The sequence below is a fragment of the Rhodamnia argentea genome, chromosome 2, assembly GCF_020921035.1.
Source record: "Rhodamnia argentea isolate NSW1041297 chromosome 2, ASM2092103v1, whole genome shotgun sequence".
Classification (NCBI taxonomy): Eukaryota; Viridiplantae; Streptophyta; class Magnoliopsida; order Myrtales; family Myrtaceae; genus Rhodamnia; species Rhodamnia argentea.
Genome location: NC_063151.1, coordinates 7,016,221 through 7,041,848, shown reverse-complemented (window position 1 = coordinate 7,041,848; position 25,628 = coordinate 7,016,221). Strand labels below are relative to the sequence as shown.

Here is a 25,628-nt window from a genome sequence, read left to right as displayed (position 1 = left end):
AGGCTGACGCCTTTGCGCCTTTAATCGTCCGTTCTGCATATCTCTCATGCACTCCAAATGTCTGGAAATATTCTTTGCCAGCCACTGATGGGTCCCTGTTGTTAATTAGATAGTGACACGAATAGTCCGTGAATTTTGATTCAATATGTAATATAGTTTCTAAATTTTTAGTTTGTTCAATATAGTTCGTAAACTTTCACTCATTGTGTGATGTTGTCCCTGAATTTTTAATTTTTAATTTTTAATATGGCTCGTGGAGTTTCATTATGTGTCCAATTTAGTCCCCGCACCGTATGAAAATGTTTAAGAGAAATTATCAGAAAAAGGTCGGTCCTAAACCTTTCTTTTTCGCTAATTCGGTCCTAAGTCTTTTGCATTCGAGCCAATTCGGTCATTCCGGTCAATTTCGATAAATCGGCGTTGTGCTGGCATTGCAAATTTTTAATAATACCTTAATAATTCTTTGTGTTTTATATGATTTTTCTTTTCTATTCTTTGGTCTTTTTTTTTTCCCATCTCTCAGGCCAGCGAGGGCGTCGTGGCCTAGACCAAAACACTAAAGAAAATAAAAGATAAAAAAGCTCATAAATAATTCAAAATATTATTAAATTATTATTAAAAATTGTCACATTAGAGTCGGTCGGACAAAATTGGCCAAAAAGATTGAATTGATAAAAAAAAGAGAGTTTATGACTAAATTGATATAATTGTAATAAATTTAAAAAAAATTGGTAATTTTTCCAAACGTACAATAATGTCCTTCCAATTCAGGAACAACATTTACCCTTCTTAATTCAAACTGCACTGCCTCACTTCAGTCAAACCTCACTCTGCACACGACATATACACATCGACGGATAGTTCCGAGTTCGATTCCGAGAATGAATGCTGCAACTTCTCTTGTAGAGTGTTCGGTAGCGGGCGACTTCTTACGATTTCTTGTTTTTTTGTTTGTTTGTTTGTTTGTTCGATCGAACGATAGTTGTTCTTTCAGCCCAGCAATATCTGGATTTTATTTGTTTCTTCCCTAATTTGATAGGACGAGACTGTTTCTTCTTCTGGGTTCATTAGGAAAACTGAAATTCAGTCGGATTAGGATTTGGTTTCCCACAAGCAATTGTTTTATAGTCATGAGCAAAAGGTTAAAAGCATCCAAATTCACGTAGCAATATAAAAGCAACGAGAAACCAGAAATGAAAGACCAAAAGCAATAGCCCCGCTCTGTTTTAGGATCACTGCGAATGGTCAGCCCGGCACGCCCCGATGTTTCGTTCTTTACTTGGAAGCACCAGAAGGCCTGCACAAAATAGAGAGCCAAAGCCGAAAGCATCATCAATCTCCGTCACGCGAACCGGGATCATCTTCTTCGCAAACAATGTCGGTATAGCCGAATCATGTAGCGGATCCGATGTGTAGGGGGTTTATTCGAATTGGGTAGCTAGTTTCACCGTGATGAGCCGGACTTTACTGCGATCGAGAAAGAAAGCAGAGTTTGCGAGCAATCAAAACAGAATGCTTAACGCTGGATCGAAAGATGCGAGTCCTCCGGCGAGCCCTCTCTACGCTCTTCAGTTGCAACCATGCTTCTTTGCGGCGTACGGCATTTTCAGAGCCGGGAGGCATCGAAGAACTTGTTGAGGAGTCTGTCGGAGACGGACTTCGAGACCTTGGAGGTGGTTTCGGAGGATGATGCTTGAGGAGATGACTCAGACATGGACGTTTGAGCAATGAGAGAGAGAGAGAGAGCGAGTGTTTTGGTCGTTGTTTGTTTGGTGGAATTTGGAGTAGTTTTAGAGAAGGTTCAATCTAATTTGTGTCCATAAATCTATGAACTTTATTCCAATATATAAATATGGTACATGAAATTCTACTTTATTTAATATGATTCGTGAACTTTAGACCAATACATAATATCCTCCGTGAAATTTTAAATTATTCAATATAATTTTTAGTAAATATTCAATTTAACCCCTGCATTATTGGAAGATGTTTTATGTAGTCCATGATACTTGGATGACAATACTGAAATTTTTTATACAATTTAGGAACCAAATCGAACATGTATCAAAAGTTTAAAGATAATATCGAACAAATTAACAGTGTAGGAATCACATTACACATTAAAGTAAAATTCAGAGACTACATTAATCGGACTAAAAATTCAGCGGCCACATGACTAGTTAGGCCAAATTTCATGAACAGTTTATTTCATTACCCTTAAAACTTTTCGACTTCAATAGACTTGACTAAGCTAGGTTGACCCGTAAAATAATTTTTCAAATCTATTAATCTTGTGAAATTAATTCAATGGATCGAGCAGAATAAGCGACCATTTGAAAATCAACAAAATAATTACCCAAAATTCAAAAGAGAAAAAACAAGAATCAGATTAAAAAGGGAGGATTCCGTTGCCGGGACTTGAACCCGGGTCTCTCGGGTGAGAGCCGAGTATCCTAACCAACTAGACTACAACGGAGATGTGGTTGAGTGTACGACTACATTCTATTTATTCAATAGTAGTCGCTAAAACCCTACCGTCGTCGCCAAATTGCAAAGCTCCCGCTCATTTTACTCTTCAATTCTCTCTTCTTCAATCCTCTCTCTCTCTCCCTGTCGGTGTTCAGATCGGAGCCGCGACGACGGAGAAGATGAGGGAAGAAGAGATAGAGAAGCTGAGAGGGGTGGTGAGGGACTGTGTGAGCAAGCACCTCTACTCGTCGGCCATCTTCTTCGCCGACAAGGTCGCCACCTTCACCAACGACCCCGCCGACATCTACATGCAGGCCCAGGCCCTCTTCCTCGGCCGCCACTACCGCCGCGCCTTTCACCTCCTCAACGCCTCCAAGATCGTCCTCCGCGACCTCCGCTTCCGCTACCTCGCCGCCAAATGCCTTGCAAGTGTCCACCCTAGCCTCCCCCCATTTTAATCCCTCTCTCTTCGTTTTGTTAACTGGATTAGCCATTGGCATGTGGAGGGTGCGTTGGTTCAGTAGTTTATACAAAAAATAATAATAATAACTTCATTGTGTTAAACAGGAGGAGCTGAACGAGTGGGATCAGTGTCTACAGATGCTTGGCGAGGCGAAGGTGGACGAACATGGGAATGTTTATGACACCAAGGACACTAATGCCATGTATTTAGATAAGGATGGGGAAGACCGCGAGATCAGTGTAAGTTTGTAAAGTTTTTACCCACGCTGTTGCTTCTAAAGACCCAAGGGAGTCTTTTTCTACTCGAAAAGATAAAAAAAAAAAAAATATTGTCTTGCAATGTCACCTAGGACAGAAGAGCTGTTATTATTTGTCATTGTGTAGGGGAAGAAGCAACTTTGTTTGATCTATTATTTAGATGGAAATTTGTGAGTAAGCGGTCATGTGGGTTTTCCCTTCTGGTAGTTGATAGCCTTTGATAATTGTCTAGGAAGACATGCTGAATTAAATGTGAGCTGGTGTTCAGGATGAAATTTCATTAGAAGGGAATAATTGTGAACTTCATGATGGGGGAACTTTGAGAATCAAATAACTTATTGTCATGCCTATCTCTGTCCTACATTTTGCCTTTTTGTAAATCCAGTGTTCAGTAACTTCTCTGGTCTTCATTCATGCCAAATTGGCTGCTTCAAATTGGAAAAAAGAAATCTTTTTTGGGTTGACCATCCCCAAGGAGCATGAAATTGGGTCATTACCGTAGAATTTTAGCACTGCAAATGTTAAATAAGCTTGTTAATGATTTCTTTCTTTTGACAGATATCGTCAGCTATATGCTTTTTGAGAGGCAAGGCATATGAGGCTCTGAAAAATCGTTCCCAAGCTCGGCAATGGTTGGTTTCTTATGCCTATTTTGTTTGGCACTTATTCATTTTGGTGAGTTACTTGCGGCTGGATGGGCTCGCTAAGATCCTAGTTTCTGTATATGGTGAAAATCTGAATGTTTGTTGCTTCTCAATTGTAGTCATAGCTGTATATTGGAGCATTAATGTTTTTGTTGAGCTCCCTGAATTTGTTAGGTTTTGTCTTGATGAAGAGAGAGGAAACATGCATTCAGCTACATGTCTGTTGATGTTTAACATTTTTCTGTAATATTTTTAAGGTACAAAGCTGCTGTAAAAGCCGATCCTCTCTGTTATGAGGTATGTTTGACAATTGCCATGGTAAATTTCTTTTATTTTTGGTGGTGAAGATATTTCTTCCTACCTGTATAGTATTTTTGTATGTTTGTTGTTTCCTCTATTATAGTTGACATTTTCTCGCTTCCTGTGATTGAAATTCTGCTGTGTGGTCTCTCTAATTAGAAATGAGTATCACTCTTCACTTGGAACGATCTTCTCATTGTTTTGTCTTGTACTTTTTCAGGCTATGGAGTGTCTTATCGACAATCACATGCTTACAAGTGAAGAAGGTGGTGGAGTTGAAATACTCATTGTCTTGTACTTTCTTCTTGTCTTATGTTAGGCCTTTTAGGTCCAAATTACATAGCTAGTGGGTCTTCACATCATTTTATTGTATGGGTTTCCATGGTAATTACTGAACCATGTGGCTTGTCATGATGAACTGCTACTTACTCTGAGACCTTATATATATACAAGACTATTGCCTCATGAATCCCGTTCTAGATTCTTCGTTTTTGAGTATCGTGCCAAATGAAAATATGCCTTTGTTTTTGCAGAAGCCAATTTACTTTTGTCACTGCATTTTGGTCCAGAAGATGAATGGCTCTCTTCTTTCTATGCGTGCCTAATAAAGAAGGTAGTAAGGTCCAGCTAGACAAGCTCATTGTCATGCAAAACATTTTGGAGAACTGCTTACCTTATTTTCTTTTTTCATTTTTCTTGCTCTGGACCTGCGTCCTAATCAGTTTATTTTTTTCAGTACGACAAAGAGAATGTTGTGGAGGCCAAGATCAAAGAAGTTGAGAATGAAAGTTACAGTAGTAATCCTTCTGAGCCGTCTTTTATGCGGACCCTGAAGGATGATACTGATCTAATGACATGCAAAGCTGAATACTATCATCAGTGTGGTGAATATCAGAAATGCTTTGAATTGACTTCCATGTAAGAATGACCAACTTGGAGCTTACAGTGGCCACTCCTGTCAATACCTGACCTGGATTCTCCTTATGTATTAGACTGCTCGAGAAGGATCCTTTCCATATGAAATGTACTTCGGTGCATTTAACAGCTGCGACTGAACTCGGTCATTCAAATGAACTTTACCTTATGGCATGCAACTTAGTGAAGGACTATCCCCAAAAGTGAGTATAGTCTCCCTGTAATTGCTCTTTTATTTTAATTTCTTAATGCCTTTGCGTGGTTAAACACTAATTTTTCTACTTTGGTAGATAATTGTCATTTCAAAATTCATAGATGTGGTGCTTGGTGTTTGACTTACTGCACTAGTGATTCTTCACTTAGCCATATATATGCAGGAGGAAAAGGATGTTAAGCTAATCAGCTGAATATTATCTCTGAATGCCTCGTTTTTTGTCGTACTTTCAGACCTAGACATTCTCCAATAGCTTCTTTGAGGAGTTTTGTCATGAGTGGCAACAGGCAAAGTACTGTGATGAATGTTATAACATGTTGGGATTACTATAGCTTTATTACTATTGTGGGCTGCATGAGCAAATTGTTTGATTATTTTTCACTGCAGGGCTCTGTCATGGTATGCTGTTGGTTGCTACTATTATTGCATTAAAAAATTTGACCAGTCACGGCGGCATTTCAGGTATAAATCATTGTTCTCACTGAGATTAAACATGCCGATTTCTTTTGTTGAGGGAACATATCAAACTTAAACTTTAAAGGGGTCCTTTTGTCTTTCCTTCACTTCCTGCACCTTCTCGGAAACTGGATTAAGTAATGCTATTGCGTCAGTTGAGTTTTGTTTTCACCTGATATTATGTGTTACTGATGTGAATTGTTAGTTCCTCCTTTTCCTTTGTTAATGTACACGTCTTCTAGACCCTTTTTATCATCTTACTGATGAAAGACTTCAGCACTTTTAAATTCCGAGCTTAGTCAATCAATTCTGCTAAACTGAGTCATTTGATATCTTATAACTATCTTGAGGTTAACCTTTAGGATGTGCCTGCTTGATGTCCAGTTGAGTGCTGTTAAGTTGAGTAAGTCTGTTGTTTTAGCACAAGAGTAAAGCCAGGCTGTAAATGTGGTCTACTCTATCAAATTCTAAAGCCCAAGCAAATATTATGCCTGCTAACTGCTATATACAGATGTGGTAATTTGGCTGGAGTTGTCAAGAATTTTTACAGTTCTTTGAAAGCAGGTGGTCTGGAAATTTTTACCAAATCAACTACAGTTTTCCTCTTATATTGAGCACGATCCAACTTTGTTCTTTAGATATTCAGAACTTGTCTTATCTTTTAATCTTGAGAGTCCGATCAAAATTTGATTTGACATTGAGCACCTCAAATCTTTAAATGCTTTTAATACATCAAGAGCAACCTCAAACCTTTTTGTAATTTTTGTACGAATTGAATTTAACTTGTTTTTAGTTTGGCGGGAAAACCGAGATGGAGTTTTGACTGAAGCTATCGTGCAGTTTCTTATGTAGATGATTTGAGTGATAGTATGTCATGAATAGAGTTGAGCAATGGGCGGGCTCGGACCTAAGATCGGGCAAAATGCGTTGCCCACGCCTGCCCATATAGTAAAATTTATGAATAAACTTTTGGGCCAGGCTATGCCTGGGCCAAAGATGGGTGCCCGGGCTTTTTCATGTAAGCTCTTGCCCAAGCCCGCCAATTTACCTCTTGGCTGCCTGCCCATTGATCATAGTCATTAACCTGAATTCATCATCTTTTGCTGCTTGTTTCCTCCTACAGCAAGGCAACAAACCTGGATGGTACATTCCCGCCTGCTTGGATTGGTTTTGGACATGCTTATGCTGCTCAAGATGAAGGCGATCAGGCTATGTCTGCATATCGGACTGCTGCTCGTTTGTTTCCTGGGTAGTTACATGTGCTTTTTTGTTTAATTTGCGTTATTTATACCTATGCATTCTATGAGCTCCTTCAGGCAACTTCGTTGTTGTTAGTTATGCTTTTTCTGGCCATGTTCTTTGTCTAAGAAATTAGTGATCTTGCTTGAGTGGAGACTTACCCATAGTGTAGGTGGTTCATGTACATAACTCGTGCATGCATGTGCAGATGATTCTTATGTTTGTTTTAGTGTTGAATGCTCTCTGTATGACTGCGATAACTGAACTTCAAACTTGAATATCTCTTACATGTGGAAGTTTAAGATGCTAAAGACACAAATGAATGGAATGGGTCTAACAATTCTATCATAGATGTAACTATTGTTGATAATGCCCTTTTCCTTCCACAAGTTCATCTGAATCAGTTCCTTTATAGAGCGCCTGTGGATTCCGCATATTCAAATGTTCCACATTTTCTAGTGGTTGTTTGGTCTAAAGGTTTTCAAAACTATTAAAATTCTACTGTTACGTGACAGTGGTCCTTTTACAGGTTGAATCTTGATATTCTCTTATTCCAGGTGCCACTTGCCAACATTATACATTGGGATGGAGTACATGAGAACACACAGTTTTAAACTTGCTGAGCAGGTAAATTACGAATATCAGAAAATATTCTTGGTTGGCTTTTTCATTAGTTATCTGTGTCAGTTTTAAGTGGTCCATGAGCGAAATCTTCATCAGCTGTAAGTCTTTGTACTGGGGGGAGGGGGAAGATGAGAAATTGGTTAGAAAATGTCAAAAACTTTGCACTTCCCCTCATCTCTCTTCTTGCAAAATATTTTAAAATTTTTCTCATCTTCCCCCCAAGCTTTCAATCCTACATTTTTCCTTCTTATGTTAAACATAGCATTGGTGATACCCTTGTCCAAAAAAAAAAAAAACAAAAGATTTCTGTGAGATATCTAGGACTGCCCATTCGGTTGATTTTGTTAGAGAATTAATGATGCAGCTCTAATTAAATGTCGTTTTGGGAATGTCGGCATTTGGTGTTGATATGTAATAAGTGCTAAAAATGATAGCAGTTTCTAGAAGAGTGCTTGGTGAGGTGTCCTTTGTTGATAAGAATAAACGCATCCCTTTAGTTTTAACAGTAGCATTGATCTTTCCTGCTCGTAATTGAGTATCCTTCTGCATGAAGATAATATGTTTTTCATGGTTGGAAACTTATAGAGAAAGTAACAGCTCTATTCACCGAGTTCTATGATTATAACAGCAATCATTTGATCATTAGGATGTGTGATTTGACAGCACAGGCTTCTGATGATACTCTTTTTTGTTGTTTAGTTTTTCATGCAGGCTAAAACAATCTGTCCGTCAGACCCTCTTGTATATAACGAATTGGGAGTTGTTTCTTTTTACATGAAAGAGTAAGGAGGCTTGGTTGTTTTGTTTGTTTTCCTTTCTTTAGGCTGTCCTCTGCAAGTTCCTTTTTTGTTGCTTTTTGGTTTTTGGTTTTTTTTGTTTTGTTTTTGGGGGGGTTGGGTTTGAGAAGGGGGGTTGGGGGTGGTTGTTTCTTCTTGCAGCCTTTGGAGTTTGTGCTTAATATGTGCTTTGGTACATGCATATCAGTGCACGACAATTGCAAAACTAAGCATTATCGCACTTGCTGTGGTTTGCTATACGAATCCTTTCATGTTTAGCGCTCTATTCTGCATAAAGTCTTTTTAAACCACTACATTGGAGTTTTTTGTCACTAATAGTTGCTGATGATTGCTAAGCTACTCTGATAGTGAGACTTTGATTGTACCATTCTGACACTGAGGTGCTTTTAAATGTGCCTTTTGGGGCATTTCCAGGTATAATAAAGCTGTTCGGTGGTTTGAGAAAACTTTGGCTCACATTCCATCTCCTTTAAGTGAAATGTGGGAAGGCACTGTGGTTAATCTAGCTCATTCATACAGAAAGTTGAAGTATGTGAAGTTCTTTCCTTAGTGGATTGCTTATTTCTTTGCTTTTATTTTCTTATCCTAGTTAATATGGAACAAGAACTTGAGTGTATACATTTACAAAGGCAGTTCTCTCCCATAAAGCTCTCTTCAGCTTTTTCATGCAAGATTGTTGGGAAGCTGGAAGAGGTTTTGATGAAGTGTTTACAGGAGTTGCATGCAACTACGTCACTGATGGTAGAAGTAGAATTCATAATCGTGAGTTGCATGAGACATGGCTCAGGTCCACCAAATCATAATAAGAAGAGCACTAGACTTTGACATGCTTTGAGCTTCTTTGGTTGCTGCAAAGAAGGCTACAGAATATCCTTGTAATATATGAATGTTGAGATATGCTTTGTTTAGAACCTGACAATTTTGGAAAAAGAATTTCAAGACGTTATGCGAATTTCACAAGCAAGCAGTACTGAATATATATTCGTTCTTTCTCTTTAAAATTTGTTTTTTACCAGCCAACCTTTTTCATTTTTTACTTCCTTTTCTTTTTTCTTTGTTTTGGCCGGGTGGGGGGAGTGGTAGTTTGCAGGAGAATGTGTTGGTTGGCTGAGCCATCTCATGTTAATTTGTTCTTACTTTTCAATGGTTGTTTGTCCTGATTCACCGAAAATGTGTCTTTCAAGATTGATAATTTGTTGTCAGGTTTGGTTTTTCCTTCATTGAACCTAATACTTTCATCTCCTATGTGTTCAGAATGTACAATGAAGCAATATTGAACTATGAGAAAGCTCTGGCATTATCCACAAGAAGTGTGTGCACTTATGCTGGTATTGCTTACACTTACCATTTGCAGGTATTTGCGTTCTCCTTTTTGTAATTTGCGCGTTATCTTTGCTGGTTTTAACTTTTACAAACTAATCAGGTGGTGATAGCTCAGCAGACAAATATACGAACATTTGATTATCTTTTGCTTGTGATTGCTTCATTTATGTAGGAAAGTTTTAGATTACTTTATTTAACATTAGTTCCACTGCATGTATATCAGTTCATAACTTTTGGAGGTTGGATGAGATTTATTTGACCAGAGAGGCTTCTTTTCCTTCATTAAGATCTGAATTAGGCTAGTTAAAGCTGGTGAATATTCGAAGTCCTGAAATAAGGTTTGGTTAGTCCAATAATATTTCTCGTATATAAATCTATTAACTCAGCCACTGGAAGCACATTTAAAACACCTAGGGGGGTTTGATTACGTGTAGCTGCCAAGCTGCCACATTTGGCAAGTGGGAAGATAACGCCTGCTAAGAAAGGGGGAGGGGAGAGAGAGAGGACAAGGAGAAGTATCAGTGGTTCGCTCGATACAATTAGACACTATAAATATTCCTCTATATGCTCTTGGCACAAAACGTGCAAGGGCTACGCTAAATACACCTGCAGCCTTAAGGAAATGTGGAAGTTATATTCTTAATCCAAGTGATCTTTCTATAGCCATTTGCCCCTTGTTCGGAACATCATGAGACTGTTTCCTCCAAAGTCTGTGTGGTTGTTGGAGCATTTAGAGGACTTTAACCAAGCACAAGAAGAGTGATGCTTGGTCATGATAGAAATCAATCATGCATCAACTAAACTGGGATGTGTTGCCTAAGTTGAAGATCCATGGCTCGAGTCTAAACCGTTGAAGATGCAACTAATAGTGATGACGATAGTCTTGTCATATTTGAAAGAGCACGTAATTGTTCTCTTCATTGCAGACAGAAACTTTGTAGGGCTTCTGAATCTTTTATGGCAGAAGTGACTCAAAATCTGCGTGATGCTTAACTGCTTTAAGAGTGTCATATGTTGGGCGTGTCCTGGCACAGATCTCTTTCATTGGTAAGAACACATTGCATAATATTCAGGCCAACAACTTAACATTCGTAGGTTATGAAATCACATTAGTTCTTAGATTATATTTTGATTTCACTGATGTTGATTAGATAACCATTCAGAAGGAAAATATTGTACGATGTATGGTGATGTCTGGGTGTGTGGTCACACTTCAGGTACTGCTTTCTGTCATGATTTTTTACTGGTCTGACAGATCTGTTTCCTTCGATTGCATTTTGCAGGACAACTTCACGGCAGCTATTACATATTATCACAAAGTAAGATTCATATCTTTCTGTGATGGCCTTATTTCCCTTGAACCCTCCATTTTTCTGTGCGCCTTAGTCTGAGTAGTTCAGATGCCTCCATTACGGTTACATAGCTTTATTCATGTGAAGAGTTTGAATTGACTGATTTGACACAGCACTTTTTATGCCAGGTATTCATGCCTATATTTCTTGTTGTTTGCATTATGCACTCATTAGACTAGTTTAATATGTTGCATGTATAGGCATATTCTGAACACTGAGAACCATTTCAGGAAATGCATGTATTTGCGAGTTACTAAATCTTTCCTTTCTGTTTGTTTTCAGGCTTTACGGTTAAAACCGGATGATCAATTCTGCACCGAGTTGTTGAGTCTGGCTCTTACTGATGAATGCCATCGTGGTGTAGACTCGAAGTTAGAGTACCGTTAGGATGAGGTGGTTGGTTGATCTCTTCTGCAGATTTGTTGTACTTGATTGTAATTATGGGAGATAAGGTTGTTTTGCGATGCTTAATTTTTCTGTACTCTAGGCTCTACAGACATCTAAGGCATCACTTTGTCTCTGTAACCTTGTCAGTTTCTTTTTTTCCAATTGCGATAGTCCTGTAACGTTATCTATATGTGATTAGTAAAATCATAGTTTCCTCTCCACCGATTTAGGGATGTTTGGACGAGTTACAGCATTTGTTGGTTTATCCTAGTTTGACTAAAAAGACCTGTGTAGGTGTCGCAAACTTGCAATTGCCAAAAGCCAAAACTTTTTGAATTGTCGGAAGAAGCAGAAATTCATTTTCATACTGTATTGTCTTGGAGGAAGCGCACCTTTTAAGGAATTTTATTCCGGATCATCTTCTGCTACGCGGGAAAGAGGCAAGCCAGATGCATAAGTACACGTCTGTCTTCAGCTCATTACATAGACACGTTATGAAAACACGCCATGACAAACACGCCGCAACAATATGGAGAACGCCACACACCGCGACAACATGAAAACACACCACAACAAACACACCACTTGCTCAATGAGCATGGCATCTACATTGTATGTCTTGTTTATATGTTGGAGAATGGACAAAGAGCAGCTTCAGAGAAGTCATTCTTGTCTTTGTTGTGGGATTCTGGGATAATCGAGCCCTTCAATAGACCTCCGAACAGCTGTGCTGGGTCGTAGTATATCTCAACTTCTTCTGCTCTCAGTGATTCATCAACCTGAATTGGAGATTCAGAGGTGGTTAAACAACATCCCCGCCTGCAGAAGAATGGTTGACTCGTTTCTATACAGTTGCAGAATTCCGTGGATCTGACCAAAAATTCAGTGAACTCTGTCCGTCCAGTCTTGGCCGCAACCAAGTTTATTGCTGTTGTACCAATTGCAGCATCTACTTTGGATTCATTTGTAATGAATTACCAGACTAGAATTGCAGGGCATATGCACTTTTGAGTGCATGCAAAGAGACACTGACAAGCTGATAATTTTATACATAGCGATTGGTTTTGTTCATCACTGGGGCAGCACGTTGACCCTGCCTCATCAATTATTTCTAGTTGAAAGATTGTTTTAAGTATGTGTGCTGTTGATTGCATGCTTCTTTGTATGCAGTGTTTTTCATCCAACAACGCACCTTAAGAGTCGCGAGGCCATGAAACTCCACCATCTCTCCAGTGGGTGCGTGCCCCTTGAAAGGCCCCTCGAAGAAACCCCAGTGCCTGAACTTGAAGGCAATGACCGGCGGCCCGGAGTAAACCTCCAGCACCTCCCACGCAAAACCACGAGGAAAGGCTGATCTGAACGCATCATGAGACGATTCAAATGTCTCTTTTTCAGCTTTGTAGAATTGAAATTCCTCTGGCAGAGAAGTTTTCAGCAATGCGTTGTAGGTTCCAAGTTTCAGAGTTTCTTCAGCAGATAAACCCTCTCTACCTGAAAGAAAAAACACCAGTGGAACAGGTTCTTTATATTTACACTTGCCTAAAGAATGTTTGTCATCCTTAAAATCTGCAGATGGTATGCTCGCCATGTTCTATAGTGGGTTCGTCAATTCGAAAGGACAAATAGGGACTTATAAGCATCACGTGGAACTTAAGTCACGTACATACCGTTGATGATCAACTTGAATTTTTCGGGACTTATTGTCCTGATGTCTTGCACCCGGGTCTTGTGTGAGACCTCCATTTCCCATGACTTGATAGCGTTTTGCACGGTTTCTTCTAACGATCCTTTCGGCCATTCCTTCAAGACATAAGTACAGTACCAAGATGAGTGAGAGCAACAATTCCAACTGGTAAGTGTGAGAACCAGCAATACAGTACGAATATCAACAAGAACTGCATCAACATCACCATCACATCAACCTTGGTTCGGCCTTGTTCGAAGAGGCTGTTCACATCTTCATATGAGGGAGGACCACCATGTCTCCAGTGAGTGTTCTCAGCATCATCATACAAGAAAGAGCGGTACTTATCTCTCGGAATTTCTGCCTGAGTTTCTTGAGCTGCCATGATATTTTTCGCCTGTAGGATCGTGGATACCGTTCGAGGAATTTATAGGGAAGTATTGCGAGGATTGGGTCATATAGGTATAAAGCAGCCAGTTGTCTTCTAGCGCTTTGTTCATGTATATCCCTTTCTTGGATAATCGCTGAGATTTTCTGGGTTAGACAGCAACATACAAATGTTTTTGCTCAATGAGAGTTTCATTAGTATTTCCTTCATTTGAAAGGCAAAATAAATGCTTGAGCAGTGGACGTACATCGCCTTCCTTCATGGACCAAGTGAGATAGCTTCTCATGGAGTTCTTGTACTCCATACTTTTGATTAGAAAAATGCTTGATGGAAAGTAAGGCGTACAATTCAGGGAAAGACAGCATTGTTTAGTCCTCATCCAATCTCATGATTAGTGAGCGAGTGTTCGGAAAAAAACCAGTGGTTTTTGATTAGTAGGATGGTTGTGGGAATCCGGTAGTTGGCCACTTCCATAAGAAGTGCGGGAAATGAATGGTCTAGCTAGCTTCATTGAATTTATGGGTCCAGTACTTTTTTCCCAACTTAAGAGACTGTCCACAATTCAATGAGCTTCTAGAGGAAAATGCATTGTACAGTATGAACATATTGTTTTTCCCTCCTTTCAAACTAAACACATCAAACCTCAGTACAACCATTTCCTCTGGATCAAATGTTTCTGGTCTCTACAGCGACTCTGCTTATCAACTAAGTCGACAAGGAGGCACCTTGGCGATCTGTTATCGGATCATCGGTTTCATATGGAGCAGTGAATGGTATGAGATCTTGTGAGCTACCATTTACCTTCCACTCACAATCATCTTCTGAAAACCTCTAAGCTGATCTGATATTCGTTCTAGCTTTGCTTCAAGAGCACATTAATAGCTTCTCTTCTTGGTAGAGGGTAGGATAATCTTTTCTAATAAAGGAAGAGGCAAACTTGCAAGGGTGTTTTTCCTGTCCTGTTGGATCATCATTTTGAAATTATTTTTCCAAGTTGTCACTCATCTTCCAACCAACTCCAGCGGTTGATGCATGCCTTTCATTCCGAGCGTCTGCCCGCATTTCAACAGGTTCCATCATCAGACTACGGACAGGAAGCTTGTCCTGACCAACTTCATCGACGCCATCAAGGTCAAGAACCAATGAATAGATCGCCTCTGGTCATATCTATGACAGCATGAAATCGTGCATGAAATCATGCGATCTCTGTCTTGGACTTCGAGGGGTTTAGACGATTTCTTACGGCACGCGAGAAAACGACATGCAAATACAACAGATTTACGGAATCATTACAGATCTCGTGCGATGTCCACGTCTGTACACAAATCATTCTGGAAGAGGCATTACTTCACACCGCTCAAATTTGGAGCTGTTTAACGCACTAGCGCATCACTAATAGCTAAATGCAAAATATGTCGACACGATATTAATTGCCACCTTATGTAGGCCCGTCGGCACTGGCAAAAATTTGAACTCATCCACAAACCAAGAGAAACTTCTACTGGTCTTCGGAATGGTGAACTGACTCATCTTGAAGAAGACAAGCCGATCAATTAAAGGAGAGGAGACTATTGACCCGGAAAATGGGTCATTCCCCAGCTAATCTGATTACCTGATGCCTGATTTTTTTATATCGTCATTCAAATTTCAAGTGAACTACACGATTTTCGCGTGACCCGTTGATGTTAACCTAGTTTAGCTCTTTTGTCTCGACATGCGTTTATAATACATTTCGCCGTAGCAGGAGTTGAAAGGTGTAGAATGCATAACATGCTGCCCTGTGTTCTTCAGCCTCCGCTGGAGAATAGCAACGGTCTACTTTTCGGCTTTGACTGTTGGTTGTTGTAGAGATTAAAGACCGAGTCTGAACCAGAACAGATACTTGAGAACCATAATGAATTGGAAGTATCTCGTTGTTTCTCATTTGATGGCAATTTCATCTGCTGTGGGAGATTGCCAAAAACGAAGATTTACACCAAATTTTGGTTAGTATAGAAGTTAAGGATCTAGGGGGCATCGGGCAGTCCGACAATGAGTGCAGGGTATATGGACTGACATAACATAAGGTGTAGTCAGATCAGAGCACCCACTTCATATTGGAAAATCATGACAGCAGTTACATATCAGAATCAGGGTGCTCCTTCATGACTGCTTTGAGTAATCTTTTTGGTTACTCACCCTTCAACACCAAAAATAACCTTCATTTCAATTTGTTCACTTTGAAACAGGAACTCCTTTTCTCTTACAAGTTTTTCATTCATTTCCATTTTGTAACAAGCCCAATACCAAATCAAACAAACACGAGGTGCTGTTTAATACACGAACCATCTCTTCTACAAACTCAGAAACAACTCAATGTAACTAAAATCATGAAGATCAAATGAGACTCTGAGACAGATGTCCAATTGGAACAAAGTGCAAAGTGCGAATCCAATACTACTTCATTCATAATACAAACTTTGACTCTGTATTTGACAGTAAGCATCACCAGCTTAAGTATTCTACAAATGGACAGAACAGTTTTTGAGAACGACACATGACAATGGGTGACAATGAGTCAACAAGAATGAGTTCAAGTAAAGCAACTAAAAGAAAAATTGTAGGACGAAATAATAAGAGAGTAATCTGGAAACACATTAAATAGGAATCCACTAGGAGGGAATGTGGACGTTTTAGGATTATTTTCGTTCCCGTGGAATGTTCTCGTTAAGAGTTTCATAAATAATGCTAAAAAGATGCATCATCAGAACACACAGAAGTTGCAGTAAAAGTGAGTGCAAGTGAGAACAAAAGCACAAGAGTCCAAAAGAAGAGAATAAGAAGTGTACCAAGAACATCATCCTACATTTCACCGTGTGTGTGCTGGATAGCTGGTGAAGGAAATGGAGCTAACTCTCACCTTGATGGGGTCAACATATATATCCTCTCCAGCGATTTTTATTTGACATTTCTAATGATTGTGTCACTACACATCTCTGGATTTGACAATATTTAGTCCACCAAGAAAAGAAACGGAATCTACAGACGCTCAATATACACAAATCATTTCATTTATTTTTTCAAGGTAAAATTATCCTAAGAACGACAAATCAATTGAAAAGCAATAGAAGCATATTACCTCAAGCACAGAAATCTGCAGACACACTCTACCATATGACACACCTCATAAGCTCAAATACTATTGCAAAAAATTCTGAAGCCTACTGGGCTTCTTTGTGAATCAGCATTGGAGCAGGTGGGCTCATAATTTCATCCTTAGCTCGTGGAGAAGGTTCTTCTTTCACTACATTAAGCTTCCTATAAGGACTGTGGCCTCCAATTGGAAACCTGCTTGGACTTGGAGAATTACCTGCAGCATTCTTAGGTGAGCTAGAGATGTTACCAGCTGGGGAAGCCGGACCGGATCTGAATTCGGACACTCTATCTTCATTAGGCAAGGGAGAAATCGGCGCCTGCTCAGCGTCATCCCTTTGTTTTATGCAGAACTTCTCTTCCACAATATCATAAGAATTCCCAGTTCGTACTTCTTGAGCAAGAGAACACCAGCAGCAGAAAAGCCAGAGTGCACAATCAGTAATCGCCGGTTTGCCACAACAGAACTTATAAGGCGGCAAATTATATCTTTTCCTCATTTGGATCCTCCAAAAGCCACCATAAAGTAAACCGAACAGACAAAGGATGATTCCGGCAACACTAAGAGCCTCCCTCGCAGCTTCATTATCAATATTAACAGCAGCCAAATTGAATATCCAGAAAGGGGCCATACAAAACAGAATAAATGTGGCAATGTGGACGTACATGTTACCAAACCCAAGTCTCTCCATGTTCCACCCAAAAACACAAAAGCTACAGAAGAGTGAAAGATATGCCAAAGAGATATCATCCCAAAAGTCAAGTATCCGTCCACTCCACCTAGGTCTGTTTTCAACAATTATATGTTCATCTCTCGGTGCAAATGAATACCTCCTCTCAAGTGCCTTCCCTCTCAACTTGTCTAGCTCCTTCTTTTGATCATCGGTAATTTGGACCTGAGCTTCCTCATCGATTCCAGAGTCATAATCTTTCCCTAGAGGACTGATAATGCAGTAAACACCAGCAAATGCAGGTGCAGCAATTGCGACTGATATGCAAATGCCAACCCCCAAAGCTGGTCGTTCAGATCTCTTGTATCCTAAGTTCAGTCCACAAAGTGCATATTGAGCAAAACAATTAATATGTAGCAAAATGACAACCACCATCATGTGTGCCCATTCATGGGGCTTATAAGTCCCGTTCTTGCAGTAAATTTTTCTCAATCTGGAAATGTCTTCTGGCCTCCATCTACACAAAAGTACTAGGTGGTAGAACCGCTTAGGATGTTGATATAAACACATGAGAGTAAAGAGTGCATTGAGAATTTGATTGTTAACTTCAAACCAAGCATTCCTTTGGGACTTTTTGGGGAGTGCGCTGTTGAGCATTCCTGTCATGACAAAAAACAAGATTGCACCGGACACAGCCACAGCGGTGATCCACACAAAAAGGGCCATGTTCATCGGGTCTCTGATCCATTCTTTGGACATTCTCATAAGTGAGCCCCAATCAATCTTCCGACTAAACATCACATTGAAGCGTTCTCTGACCCTATGACTGCTCGAAGATGAAGCGACGGCACGCGAAATCTCATCTCTTTCCTCAGCTATCCGCTTGAACTTGGCAGAAGCAGACCCGAATTTCAGGAACTTCAACCGATTGGGCAGAGCACTCAACGAATTCGAAAATCCCTTCTCCGGGTTCTCATCACTCAACAGCGTTCTTCGAGATACCGAGATATTAACAGAATTCAAGACCTTAATGCTTTTATCATTAAGCTCCTCGATTTCCTTTTTGTCCTTTCCATTATCAGTTAGAACCATCTTGATGTAAAAACAGAAGCTTCCTCCAAAGTCTCTGGGTCACTATCTGTGAAATTATACAATATCTACTACAGTTATTGCCTGACAGGAACATAGAGCTGAATAACATATATTTGAGCTATGGCGGACGATCTGACTAATCTTTGAACAGACAAGAATATTTTCTACAGAAACGGCATAATCCAATCAAAGAACTGTAAAACCATAGTCGCAGCTTTAGCTGGGAGACGAGAAAAGAGAATACTTTTTCACTTGCCTGGCAAACAATCACACCAACATCGACATCAAACAGAGAGAAGACTCGATTGCATCCCAACACCCAAAAGCTTAAATCTTCGGAAACCAACGAGAGGAACCCAGAAAATCGCTTACAGCGTGTCGCCGTCCCTTTACAACGACGACCCACCGAGATCGAAAGCAAAAGAAGGGGGAATCGCTGGTGTTCCTGGCAAACGGTTGTTCACTCGGAGAGGAAGCATCTTGGCGAGAAGAAGAATATCATCATCTCGCAAAGATTCGACATTTGGGAGGGTCATCTCTCCAACGAAATCTCATCTGTCTGGGAGAACACGGTTCGCCTGAATGTGAGGATTCTGCATACAGTAACCGGTAAGCAACCTGCTAGTTTCTTTTTTTTTTGGTCAGAAAGCAACCTGCTAGTTGAAAACCCGAAAACCGCAAAAAGAGCAAGAAATAAACAAGGATGTTTTTGTTTTTTTTTCGGGGAAAAATGAGGTTTTCTTTTGGCCAATAGTATCTAAAACGGTTGACTTTGAAGGAAGCTTGCGTTCACGCTAACTAGTGAAAAACTAATGGAAATCAATGAGCTGGGTTAACCTTTTGTTTGATGCTCTGTTTCGAAGACTGAAGTTTGATGCTCTGTTTTGTTCGCCGGACTTCCATGTTAAAACTGGTGATATCTGTCATGGAGAAAACGAGACCTTTTTATTATTATTATTATTATTTATTTTTAACTTTCCGCTCAAGAAGATCCATGTGAGATTCACATGGAATGCGAGGTTCTCACACAGTTGGTAAGGGTGCGCATGAAAACACTTCTCCACGAGAAATCAACTTCTGATCAGAAGTTGATTTCTCTACTTTTTCTCAAAAGTAAAAGTTAATTTTTCTACTTTTGTTTCGGATTAACTTCCGATCAGAAAAATTCGTTTGATAACAGTTGGAAATTTTTACTTTTGAAACATTATTAACGGAATCTTCGGTGGCGATGGTCGGCCGGGGCGGTGGTCGTCGGCGGCGGGCGTGGTCGGCGATCATAGTTATTGTGGTTGGTGGAGGCGGCGGCGGTGGTCACGATGGTCGGCGGAGGCGGCGATGGTGGTCGGTGGCGACGGTGGTCGGTGGCGGTGGTGGTCGCGGTGGTCGATGGCGTCGATGGCGGTGGTCGGTGTTGGTGGCGGCGGTCGGCGGCGGTCGGCGGCGGTCGGCAGCAGCGGGCGTGGTTGGCGACCGGCGATCACAACAATAGTGGTCGGCAGAGGCGGGTGTGATCCTAGAAATGATTATGGAGCAGAGAAGTTAAAATTTTTTACTTCTCAAAGTTGGCCAAAAAATCCTATCGAAGTGAAAAATCTTGCCGGAAGTGAAAAATCCTACTATAAGTCAATTTTTTTATCAAATGAATTTCTACTTCGATCGGGTTTTTATCAAACACATTTCTCTAGATGGATGGGCTTCGCGAGAGAAATATAATTTCTGAAGTGTTTTCATGCGCACCATAAATTGATTGTATCCATGGCTATAATTTTAAGTGGACATAAACCATTCCAGTCAAGCCCATGATAACTAGTTGTTATGGAATGTCTACATGTCCAAGTGACGTGACTAAAGGTTCTAGAGCAATTCCAAACTAGCCTCGTTGTAAGTAGGCTGGAATGAGGGTGCGGCAGGACCATTCAATGAGCAAAGCAAACTGATCAACAACTCCCACCAAAATGAACTTTCTTCCCAAAAAGGCCGGTGTCGAAAAACTTTCACCAGGAGTTACCATGGATGAATCAGATGGGACTCGTTTCACTCTGAAACACAGAGTCGAAGCTTATTTCCATGTGCACCCAAGAATGGAATCATGGATCCTAAGGCAACGCATGGTAATCATTCCGTTCCGAAAAAGCGATTCCGATTAAAATGATTTTTTCTGATTCCGTTCCTAAATGAGTTTTAGAGATCAGAACGCGTTTGATAACTGCCTAAAATTTATGTTCCTGGAATATAAACGCATTTGATAAGCGCACAAAATTTCTATTTCAAAAAACTATTTCTCTTCCTAATTTTTTTCATTTAAGTCAATTAACTATGTAGTTAATTTGTAAAATTTCATCCTAAATTGAAAGCTAATTTCCAATGCACACTAAAATAATTTAAAATCTATTATTTTTTTTAGCATGTCATAAATGAAACACAAGTTTTAGTACATGATGTTTGAAGTTCAATTGAAGCATGAGACAATTCTCATATTAAGAACTCATTCTTTTCTTTAAATGTTGCGTTGTCCAAAATAGATATAAACATAGCAGCCTAATAATCAAACTATCCATAAACAAAAAAAAAATCAAATTATCCTCCTAGATACAAAGTACAAGTCCTTCGCTATCATTTTGCAACTTCTATCCTAAATCCAAGTGGGTATTTGGCTTCGGCTCCACGTGCGGATGGTCACATTCTGTGACGCACGACTACAAGTATTTATGTTATCAAACGCATGTTGGATGCTCTCATCTTCTGCGATATTTTTTGTAGAAAAGTGAAATATGGGAAATTTAGGCCCAAATTTATAAAAATGATGTCAAACTAGTCTAATCTAAGCTTTTTCTATTTTTAGGGATTTTCTAAATTTTTTATGATTTTTTTAAAAAATTCCAAATTTTTCAAAAAAAATTATTTTTATTTTATTTTACTTTTTATTAGGTTGAGGGAAAAGTGATGAAAGAAATGAAAGGAAAAAGTGAGAGATGTGAGATTTCATTCTATTTTGTGATTCTCAAAAATGATTCTTTTTTTCGGAACTAATTTTTTTTTTGTTATGACTATTGCTCTAAAACTAATTCTAATTTTCCAAAACTGATTCTAAAAACAGAATCAAAATCATAATCATTTACGTTATCAAACAGGATTCTCATCTTTTTTTGTTTCAAAGAACAGAATCGGAGAACCAGAATGGTTCTCATGCAGACCCTCTATATAGCCATAACCAGCCAAAATCACACACTTTGCTTCCTTCCGTGAATCATACAGAATTGTCTAATTCTTTTTCGTCAAATATTATAAGTTCCTTTACCGGCCGACAACGCCTCTCTGACAGAAAAAAAAATGGAAAACTGGATTTGCAGCTAAACCGGGCATATGGCTTCCCAACAAGTTCTGCCACCTTTAGTCCATCTTCCTCCGTGCAGTACAGGTTCCTTGTGGAGAATGACTCCATGACATGTTTCCGAGCTTCTTCACCCATTCTCTCTGCCGCTCGAGGGTTCTCTACTAGCTTCGCTATAGCTAAAGAGAACTCTTGTGGGTTGGGATCGCAAAGAAACCCCGTTTCTTCATGCCTAACGGTCTCCGCAGGTCCCCGCGCAATTGCACCTAATTACAGGCTTATGAACTGCCATTGCCTCCAAAGGGAGAATTCCAAAGATGATCATCCTGCAAATTTGCACCATTATGTCAATATGACGAAATGTAACATTTGCTCCAAATATGGTGCTATTTGTGTTAAATGCCAACTTTTTCTACTTAACCCGTGGCGTGTAGAGAACACAAAGGCATTCCGAAAGGAGGTCGTTCCTGTTGGCTGTTGTGCAGGATGTGATGAAGTCAAACCCTGCTCAAGATTCCCTCCCTTTCCGCTAAGCTTTTAAGGTCCTCCAAGTTCTCAACGTTCCCCCTTACACTTTTATCAGAGTTGTCTACCTAGTACTTAACACAAAGATTGAACAGTCCTATAAATCTCTTCGCTGCATGGCATGTGGAAATCTTAGTACCGGATGGATCACTTAATCATGTTGGGTCAAAGATTGTCCACATTCCACTGCTTCACTTGCATGCTAACTTGACAAAGAGCTACATACTGATCAATCTCGACTAATCAAAACATCCGGGAGTTATGGTCTTCTCTATCTTTGCATTATCAAGCAGAGTTCTTTTGGTTATAACAGAACTCCTGCCTTTCGCGCGATTCGACGTAGACCTCCAAGATATCAAAATCCATCATCTATCACTTCAACTGTTACGTTCTTCCTTTGGAATGCCCTGGTTATACTCATCCTACTCATCAGAAACAGCAGAACCAAAACTCTCCTAGTGTCCAATTACTTATAACATGACTTTCCAATATTCTTAAACAATGTCCAAATGTTTTGTCGTCAATCAAATATCTTAGTCTAAAAATTCCTTACAAATCAGAAAACTTTCCATCCCCAAGATATCTATTCCTGAAGAAAAGACATTTTCATCCGCAGATTCCTACTCCCGAATAAAAACTTCAGCAAAGACATAAGATTAAAGGGGTTTTTCCGTGAACACAATGTCTCACCCCCTTCAATTACAAGCAGACCATGGAAGCATGGGAGAGGGGATGTAACCTCTGTTGGTCGGGATAAGAGGAAACAACAAGTTCAACAGTACCATGCTGTTAAATCTATCCCTCAATATATTTGAGGCTTCTATTTGAAATTTTTCGAGTTATCGGGGAAATTGCAGATGTGGCATTTGATCTATTTATCGTCTATTCGCGTAAATGCCCTCGGCTATCTATCAGAGATCAAGAGGAGAGAGGTAGGATCGGGCAGGTAAAATTTGGCCCAGCTCGACTGCCGCATCAACAATTTAATCCGTCGGCTCCACCTACACATCAAACAAGATGAACGTCATTGCCGTAAGGGGTGGTACGAGAAGAGGAGCGTGCATGAGAAATGATAAACTTAACCAACTCTCGGATTCTCTTACACTAAGATAAGTTAGTCGCCAAAGTAGTTATAATTTCCCTCAACAAGGCCTTGCAAGTGCTTCCTACCGAGTCCACAAACCAAAGGAGCTATGGCATAATCCGAATCTTCCAAGATTATAGTGTTATTTAGAGTGAAGCATTTTAATGAGGATATTGTCATTGAAGCTTCCTACACTTCGAATGTCATCGTAGGACGTGAAATTGTTCCTATGTTTGGAAGAAGAATACCAAAAGTACCAAAAGTTGTGTACAATACTCACTTTAGTGTCAAAAGTTTTAAAACGATGGTTTAAGTGCCAAATATTTTTAAAAACGATCACTTAAGTGTCAATTTCGATATGCTTGCCGGAAATTCTATGTGGCCTTTTTTCATTAATATCTGAGCCAACATAACTCGCCACGTGGACTTCCATTAGACTTGTAAGATAAAAAAATTCAAAAAAATAAATTAAATAGAAAAATAAGCTTAAATCTTAAAGAGGGGAGGGGGGGCAACATCATTGGCAAGGGTGGAAGATGGCCGACAGGGTCAACCAAGGCTCGGCCAGTGGCCAGCAACCCCCACCAACTGCAGGCGAGGCCTCGCCCAACCAAGAACTCTGGTACAAAGAACACCCCAATTGAAGCCTGGATGCGCCCTCACGTAGGAGTGTGCAACCGGACCGGGGTTTACCCATGAACCCGGATCAAACCATCCGAAAAACAGGATTGGAAATTGATTCCTGCTCAAATCGGTCCGAGAATCGGTTTCAATTTTGGAAACAAGGTTGAAACCGGTCTGATTCCTAGTTCTAGGTGAAGACCCACCCGGACCGGTTTTAAAACCGATGTTAGCTACTGTTTAATATATATATATATATCGCTTCTTTTGCCAACTATGCCAACCTTGCAAATTTCAAAGTGGGCTTCAAGTCTTATGACTTGCAAGACAAAAAGGATAGATTATTAGCAGATTTTAATGGTAGTGCGATAGAAAGAATTGCACTTATTAATTCGGCGTTTTGTAGGATCATTATTGCTTTTGGTGGATTGTAATTTCTATTCTTATATTTTGGATTGTTGCTTTTGATGGGTTGTCATTTTTATTGCTCATATCGGGGATTGTTGCTTTTGGCGAATAATGAGATTTATTATTCACCTTTTACTTTGGATCATTTCATCGATACTCATATTATTTTGATGAAAAAAATTAAATCAGAAAAAGAAACAAAAGGAAAATAGGTTCTCAAGTAGACCCTAGAACCGGATAAAAAAACAAGGTCGGTTCCAAAATAGGCTCTAGGATAAATAGGGTCGTTTCTCGATTCCAAAAATTGAGAAACGATTATAACATAGTCGGTTTTAGGGTCTAGGTCTGGACCCTACCCACTTGGCCCATGCTCACCCCTATCTTCACGCGCCTCCTGAATGTGCAGCACATGTCAACTAACCTGAAGGCCAATCTAATTGGTCCTCGGTCGAACCGGTCCAATTGATTTACTCAGTCCAACCACTGATTGATTTGAACGGTTAATGATCGGGTCCGGTCGGGTCGGGTCAAAGTAGGATTGGATCAACACGCAGGTCGAGTCAAATTTGGATCGAGTCGATACCCACGTCAAGTCAAACTTGGATTGGGTCAACACTTAGGTCGGGTCAACGAGTCAAACTTGCATTGCCCGAGGTGGTGGGGCGCTGATGTCAGCCCTAGCCACTTGTTACACTTGCCTGAGGCGGTGATGCGTGACGAGCGCCTGGCCCGCATGCAAACGGTGCTTGCCTCATGGTGCATGTGTAAACGGTGCACACTGACCATGTAGCCGTGAGTGGCGGCACTCGCCGACGTCATCTCGAAGCGTGGTCGCTTGCGGAGGCTCACGCTGCCTCTGCAACAGTGCATGGCCGCGCATAGAGGTGCGTGTGGCCTTTGCCGAAGGCGTGGCACCACTCAAAATGCTCATCTCGACGATACAAGTTTGAATATAAGATCAAAACAATTTTTATCGAACAAACACTTCGAAAATAAGCCAAAAGTCAAAAGTTCTAGTTTAGGTTATGGAAAACTCTGATATCGTGTGTTGGCAACATCCAAGATCACCATAGCTAGAACCTATAACACTATAACTGAGAAAGAAAAGAGTTGTGCACCTCATTTGGGATCCATCAATCTTTAGGTGGAATAATGACGATCTAAGCTCAAGTTTTTCTCATGTATTGCCCTATTTATCCCTAGCTTGATGAGACAACCCCTCACTACGCGAATCTGTATGTGCTCTTTATAT

General features: G+C 40.1%; 3 protein-coding genes and 1 non-coding gene across 8 annotated transcripts; 1 reads left to right on the top strand and 3 right to left on the bottom strand.

The window, feature by feature from the left end:
• Nucleotides 1-2,403: 2,403 nt before the first annotated feature.
• TRNAE-CUC lies at nucleotides 2,404-2,476 on the bottom strand. The gene has a single exon. It is a non-coding gene; the product is annotated as a tRNA-Glu (tRNA).
• Nucleotides 2,477-2,527: 51 nt separating this feature from the next.
• Nucleotides 2,528-11,659, top strand: LOC115755043 (anaphase-promoting complex subunit 6). Of its 2 annotated transcripts, XM_030694292.2 has the most exons (16): nucleotides 2,532-2,894; nucleotides 3,037-3,171; nucleotides 3,748-3,821; nucleotides 4,091-4,130; nucleotides 4,354-4,399; nucleotides 4,667-4,746; nucleotides 4,870-5,051; nucleotides 5,126-5,251; nucleotides 5,650-5,724; nucleotides 6,842-6,967; nucleotides 7,515-7,584; nucleotides 8,281-8,363; nucleotides 8,793-8,906; nucleotides 9,633-9,732; nucleotides 10,985-11,020; nucleotides 11,336-11,659. In XM_030694292.2, the coding sequence occupies exons 1-16, from the start codon at nucleotides 2,649-2,651 to the stop codon at nucleotides 11,438-11,440; spliced, it is 1,638 nt and encodes a 545-aa protein (XP_030550152.2). In that variant the 5' UTR covers nucleotides 2,532-2,648; the 3' UTR covers nucleotides 11,441-11,659. The 2 variants fall into 2 exon arrangements, with proteins under 2 accessions (XP_048131377.1, XP_030550152.2); XM_048275420.1 differs by lacking the exon at nucleotides 8,793-8,906 and having other exon boundaries at nucleotides 2,528-2,894.
• A 326-nt stretch (nucleotides 11,660-11,985) lies between these two features.
• LOC115755045 (pathogen-related protein) lies at nucleotides 11,986-13,785 on the bottom strand. 2 transcript variants are annotated; one of them, XM_030694295.2, is made up of 4 exons: nucleotides 13,363-13,770; nucleotides 13,108-13,240; nucleotides 12,633-12,931; nucleotides 11,986-12,219 (listed from the first exon to the last, which is right to left on the bottom strand). In XM_030694295.2, the coding sequence occupies exons 1-4, from the start codon at nucleotides 13,507-13,509 to the stop codon at nucleotides 12,064-12,066; spliced, it is 735 nt and encodes a 244-aa protein (XP_030550155.1). In that variant the 5' UTR covers nucleotides 13,510-13,770; the 3' UTR covers nucleotides 11,986-12,063. The 2 variants fall into 2 exon arrangements, with proteins under 2 accessions (XP_030550155.1, XP_030550158.2); XM_030694298.2 differs by lacking the exon at nucleotides 11,986-12,219 and adding an exon at nucleotides 12,235-12,445 and having other exon boundaries at nucleotides 12,550-12,931; nucleotides 13,363-13,785.
• A 2,736-nt stretch (nucleotides 13,786-16,521) lies between these two features.
• LOC115755070 lies at nucleotides 16,522-19,147 on the bottom strand. Of its 3 annotated transcripts, none has more exons than XM_030694340.2 (3): nucleotides 19,061-19,147; nucleotides 18,664-19,025; nucleotides 16,522-18,488 (listed from the first exon to the last, which is right to left on the bottom strand). In XM_030694340.2, the coding sequence occupies exon 3, from the start codon at nucleotides 18,405-18,407 to the stop codon at nucleotides 16,713-16,715; it is 1,695 nt and encodes a 564-aa protein (XP_030550200.1). In that variant the 5' UTR covers nucleotides 18,408-18,488; nucleotides 18,664-19,025; nucleotides 19,061-19,147; the 3' UTR covers nucleotides 16,522-16,712. The 3 variants fall into 3 exon arrangements, with proteins under 3 accessions (XP_030550200.1, XP_030550201.1, XP_048131378.1); XM_030694341.2 differs by having other exon boundaries at nucleotides 16,522-18,453; XM_048275421.1 differs by lacking the exon at nucleotides 19,061-19,147 and having other exon boundaries at nucleotides 18,664-19,028.
• Nucleotides 19,148-25,628: the final 6,481 nt, after the last annotated feature.